Source organism: Tupaia chinensis, unplaced genomic scaffold (assembly GCF_000334495.1).
Source record: "Tupaia chinensis unplaced genomic scaffold, TupChi_1.0 Scaffold000416_1, whole genome shotgun sequence".
Classification (NCBI taxonomy): Eukaryota; Metazoa; Chordata; class Mammalia; order Scandentia; family Tupaiidae; genus Tupaia; species Tupaia belangeri.
The window spans coordinates 992,011-998,071 of NW_006159921.1; the positions used below are offsets into that span (position 1 = coordinate 992,011).

The 6,061-nt window shown below is 41.1% G+C and overlaps 2 protein-coding genes across 7 annotated transcripts in view; both read left to right on the forward strand.

The window, feature by feature from the left end:
• The window catches only part of SKA2 (spindle and kinetochore associated complex subunit 2), a 1,094,818-nt gene that overhangs the window by 107,034 nt on the left and 981,723 nt on the right, over positions 1-6,061 (forward strand). The window lies entirely within an intron of this gene.
• TRIM37 (tripartite motif containing 37) overlaps positions 1-6,061 on the forward strand; it is a 154,210-nt gene that overhangs the window by 72,807 nt on the left and 75,342 nt on the right. For all 6 annotated transcript variants that reach the window (XM_027774239.1, XM_027774241.1, XM_027774240.1 and 3 more), the window contains one exon: positions 351-487. In XM_027774239.1, coding sequence (XP_027630040.1) covers positions 351-487 — 137 coding nt within the window. The remainder of the gene's footprint in view (positions 1-350; positions 488-6,061) is intronic.

The window sequence follows — 6,061 nt, forward strand, 5'->3', positions numbered from 1 at the left end:
GGATTTTGCTAGAGGGCGCATGCGCTCGCCAGAAAGACACAGAGAGACAGAAAGCAAGAAATCACCCCCCAGGGGGGATGGCCACGCCTCAATCCCTTCTCCTCCATTCTCCTCTTGGGATCTTGGGCACGCACGCACATGCACCCAGTGTGAGTTTAAGCCACCGGGTCCAGGACTCGAACCGTGGTTGACTACATGGGAGTTCAGCAACATAGCCATTACTAACTGCTGGTCCCAGGAAATAGAATTCTAATAACTGTATCTCTTTGGCACTTGGTTCAGATGCTGGATGGAGTAATCAACTGAGTGGCAATATTTGAGATAAAAATTTTTTCTCTTCCTTGATCTAGCATGAGCTCTCAGATGGAGATCTGGATCTGGATCTCGTTGGTGAAGATGAAGTAAATCACCTTGATGGCAGCAGTTCCTCTGCGAGCTCCACAGCCACGAGTAACACAGAGGAAAACGACATTGATGAGGAAACTATGTGAGTGCCCCCATTAACCACCCTGGAATGCATTTAAGTGGTGATGACTAGAAACATGAGCTCAGGCTTACTTGTGGGTATATTCTATAGTTTTCTTTTATATGGAGTATCTTATATAAATTAAGGAACTTAAAGGAAAGACTGCATCAGTAGACAGCCAGTTGCCAATTTCCTCCCTCTCATCTTTGAGTTCTAAGCCAAGAGTTTTTTTGTTTAAAAACAAATTTCAAATTTTATTTTAAAAATTATTTCATACTTAAGAAAAGTTATAAAATTTCCTTATTACCTTTACACAGATTCATTTACCAAATGTTACTATTTGCTTTCTTAGTTTTTCTCTTTCCACTCTATGTATTTCTTTTCTGAAACATTGGAGGTTAAGTTACTACACTTCTCATAGTGTAGTTTCTAAAAGAAAACATTTTTCTTACGCAACTACAATACAGTTAGCAATGTTTGAAAATGAACGTTGATATATTGTAACCTTTGAAAATTTTGCCAGTAGTGTCCTTTGTTGGATCCAGACTCCAATCCAGAATCATAGGTTGCATTTCTTTTTTGTTGTTAAATCTCTTGTCTGTACTAGTATGGGTCACTTTTTTTGTTTAATATTTTCTTTTATTTTTTTTCTTTAATTTTTTTCATGTCTGGCTTCTGAGAAATACTGAGTAGTTATTTTGTAGAAAGTCCCTTAATTTGGAATGAGTCTGATATTTCCTTGGTAATATTAAGGTTATGCACTTTTGGTAGAAATATAGAAGTAATTATGATCTGGGAACAGCAGATGGCATAGCAGTTATGTTGCTGGACTCTCACATGGCCAACTGTGGTTCAAGTCCTGGACTCAGTGGCTTCAGATTCATGCCGGCACATGTGTGCCCAAGATCCCAGGTGGAGAAGGGATTGCGGTGTAGCCATCCCCCCTTGTGGGGTGATTTCTCACTTTCTGTCTCTCTGTCTCTGTCCATCTCTCCAGTGAACGCACTTGCCCTGTAGAAAAAAATCCCCCCCCCACCCCGCCAAAAACAATGTAATGATTATGTATCTTTTCAGTGCATCATATGGGGTTGGGGGAATTATATGACCTCAGTCTGTTCCATTACTGGTGATTAATTTTGTTCAGTTGATGTTGAGGTAGTGTTTGCCAGATTTTTCCACTCTAAAATTACTATTTCTTCCCTTTGTAATTACTAAATATCTTGTGGGGACATTTTTAGACTATAAATATCTTATTTTCCATCCTATTTTTGCCTGCTAATTTTAACATCCCTTGATGATTCTTGTTTGAGAAAGATTACTGCTTGTTGCCAAATAATGATTTTTCTAATTCCATGCTTCCTTCTGCATTCATTACTTGGAATTCTACTTTAAGAGAGTACTTTGCCGGGAACCAGCAGTTCGTGTAAGGCTATGTCGCTGGACTCCCATGTAGTGACCGTGGTTCGCATCCTGGACCCAGTAGCTTAAAACTCACGCCAGGCACGTGTGAGTGCGTGCCCAGGATCCTGAGAGGAGAATGGAGGAGAAGGGATTGCGGCGTGACCACCCCCCGGGGGGTGATTTCTCGCTTTCTGTCTCTCTGTCTCTCTTTGTCTGTCTGGCGAGCGCACGTGCCCTATAGCGAAAAACCTCTCCAAAAAAAAAGAAAAATTAAAAAAAAAAAGAGAGAGAGAGTACTTTGCCTTCTGCCCCATTAATTGATCAACTTACTTATTTTATTAGTACGGACGCATGGAATGCATGGATTTTTAAAAATTATTCATTCATTTAATTTGACCAGAGAGAGAGAGAAAGTGGGAAAGCAAGCCTCCTGGGACTCGAACTGTGGTTGGCCATGTGGGAATGTCCAGCACCTTAACCACTACACCACCTGCTGGTCCCATTAATAGAGACATTTGCTATAGAGTGTCTGTGCTAGCTGGTCCCATTAATAGAGACATTTGCTATAGAGTGCCTGTGCTAGCTGGAGAGACAGAGACAGAAAGTGAGAAATTACCCCCTGGGGGGATGGCCGTGCCACAATCCCTTCTCCATTCTGTTCTTGGGATCTTGGGTACACGCACGTGCACACACCCGGTGTGAGTTTTATGCTGCCAGGTCTAAGACTCGAGCCACAGGTGACTACGTGGGAGTCCAGTGATGTAACCATTATGCTATCCAGATGCTTATATTTTTAATGGTTTAATCTGTCACTGTCATTACATATTTTATTGTTCAGATTATCCCAGATTTGGCCAGTGGTTACCTGCTGTAGCTAACGCTTTTGACATGTCCCCATCATATATTACATATTTTTTTAAATTCCTGTACTACAAGACATTCCAGGTTCATCTTGTTCTTTCTCTATCATACTTCTGGCACAAAAAAATAAGGTAAAACCGTTTTTTTTTTTTAAGAGGTTTTTGCTTTACGGTGTGTGTGTTTGCTGGGGAGAAACAGACAGTGAGAGAGAAAGTGAGAAATCCCCCACAAAGCAGTATGGCCATGCGGCAGTCCCTTCTCCTCTTTTCTCCTTCTTGAGCATGCATCCACACATGCCCAGTGTGATTTTCAGGCCACCAGGTCTGATACTCTAACCACGGTTGGCCACGCGAGAGTCCAGCGATGTAGCTGCTATGCCATCTGCTGGCCCATAGGGTGAGACTTTTAACATCCTATTTGACTCCCCTCCATGCTCAGAAATTAGGTAAAACTAGATCATTTCACAATGTTTCCCTTTTTAGCCCATGTAAGAGTTTTTTGTATTTTGATTTTTTTTTTTTTTAAGTATCAGAGGGTATGTGTGTCTGCCAGAGAGGGAGAGGAAGAAAGCACCCCCAGTAGAGTGTGGTCATTGCTTTAATCCTTTCTCCATCCTATTAGGATTTGGGGCACATACTTACATAGCACAGCATGTTTTTCTTAATGTACTTTTTTTTTTTTTTTAGGTTTCTTGCCATAAGGTTCATGCATTTACCAAAGAGAGACAGAGGAAGTGAGAAATCCGTCCCCGGGGGGTATGGCCATGCTGCTAACCCTACTCCTTTATTCTTTTCAGGATTTCGTACTTACATGCACGCACACACGCCCGGCGTAATTTCCAAGTCTCCGTGGTCTGTCACGTGGACCGGCACTTAACCATCACACCACCTGCTATTCCCACATAGCATGTTTTTCAAGCCTCGGGGGCTGGAATTCAAACCACGTGGTCAGCCATGTTGGATCTGGCTCCTTCAAGCCCTAGGCCACGGGGCCAGCCCAGGAGTTCTTTATATATTCTAGGTATCAGCCTTTTGTCAGATATATAGTTTACAAATATTATCTCCCACTCTGTAGTTTGTGTTTAAGTTTGTTTTATTTTTCCTTGAGAGAGATGGAGAGATACAGGCACCTCTCATAGGATCTTTGTGCTGTGATCCTCTCCCTAGCCTTAGCAGCCAAGATTACTGGCATGCCCCACGTGAGCATGGAGACCTTGGGACATGAACCTGGGACCCAGTTGTACAGCTTACGCGTCACAGAGCATCGTGTTACTGTTGTGCCACCATGGGTAGCCAGTTATAATAGTTTCTTAGTTCATTATTTAGGATTTTTCTATATAGAATCATGTCATCTGTGAATAGATTAAATTTAGTTTTCCAGTACAGTAGCCTTTTATCTTGTTTTCTTGCCTAGTTTCTCTGGCCAGAATATCCAGTGTGGTGTTGAATTGGCAGAATGGACTTTCTTATCTTGTTCATAATCTTTGAAGAAGATTATCCCCTCTCTCCTGATTAAGTATCATGTTAAGTGGGGTTTTTTATAGACACCTTTTATCAGGTTGAGGAAATTCTCTTTTATTCATAAATTAAGTATCCTCATGAAATGATGTTGGATTTTGTCTAATGCTTTCTGTATCTGTTCAGGTGACCGTAAGAGTTTTTATTTTTTATTCTGTTCATATGATACATCAGTTGATTTTTAGATTTTAAACCAAATCTACATTCTTAGTATAAATTCCACCTTGTCTTGGTTTGCAATTCTTTTTATATGCTGCTGGATTCCATTCGCTACTATTTTTTTTCCAGATGCCTGTATTTTATTGACACTGTCGATTTCCCACAAGAGAAAATCTCGAAAAGTCACTTGTTTTGCTTTCAATGAAAGGAGCCCTATGTTTATATTCCTGAATCCTTGACAAAAGCAGTAGCAACAACAGACTGCCACACTTTATTTAAAAAGCAATGACTAACTGAAGCTCTCATCTCCACACCCTTGTCTGTCTGTTCAATGTCAGATCATTGTCAGCTCCTTTAAAGTAGCTTCTCCTTCTATTTTGGTTTTACTACCATAAGAACTGAAATTTTCAAGCAGAAAGAAGTCTAATTACAAAGGAATGAGTGACTCCTGTGTGATTTTCAACTGTCTGTTCAATCCACACTGCAGAGATACAGGGATTAAACTATCATTTTAGTTCCCAAGTTTTATTCAAGAACTCATACACCATTTCAGATACATGAGTTTTAATCCTCATCTTCCTCCTCCTCTTCATCCTGGTTAATCTGGAAGTAACGTAATTCATAGCTCTCTTTGCTGTTAGCACCTGCGTGCGACCAATCACGTAGATTATTATTCTTCAAATATTTTTTGGTGAGATATTTTTAAATCTCTTTGGAAAAAGCTGCCTCAGAAGTTACGGTGATCTTGCTCTTGCTCCTTTTAATGGTTAAAACCTCTCCACTGAGATTCCAACTTTTCCATTCACTTTGATTCTTTTGGAGAAAAACTGCACAAAATTGGCAGCATCCATGATTCCATCTTCTACAAGGTAGGTGCAGTCAAGGGTAAACTTCAAAACCTGCTTCTTTTTTTGCACCCCTTTGCCACAAGCTTTTTCATGGGCGCTGTGGCGGCATTGGAGGCAGAAAGCACTACTATTTTGTTGATGCTTTTAATTGTATTGCCTGTTCCTCCAGGGTTCTGCGTTTTATAGCTTCTTTTCCACCTAGGCAAAAGCTTCTTCTTTTTTTTTTTTCTTCTAACCAACTGAGTTTTATTTGTGTATAGACCACCTAACATCTTTCAGGTGAAAAAATACTAAATTTGTTCTTTTTTTGGGGCGGGGGGGAGGTTTTTGCTATAGGGCACGTGCGCTCGCCAGACAGAGAGAGACAGAAAGCGAGAAATCACCCCCCAGGGGGGATGGCCACGCTGCAATCCCTTCTCCTCCATTCTCCTCTCGGGATCATGGGCACACACACACACGCACTGAGCGTGAGTTTTAAGCCACCGGGTCCGGGACGCAAACCGCGTGGTTTACTACATGGGAGTCCAGTGACATAGCCTTTACGCTAACTGCTGGTCCCAAAAATGCTAAATTTGAATAAAGATATTACAAAATGAATTAGAGCCCAATAAAAATAAGCTTTGGGGAGGGAACACAATTCTACTCAGTTAAGGCAAACATTTTTATAGACCATAAATTAGTTTGTTTGTTTGTTTATTTTTGAGAGGTTTTTGCTATAGGGTGCATGCGCTCACCAGACAGACAGGCAGAGACAGAGAGATAGAAAGTGAGAAATCCCCCCCCCCCAGGGGGGATGGCCACACCATAAT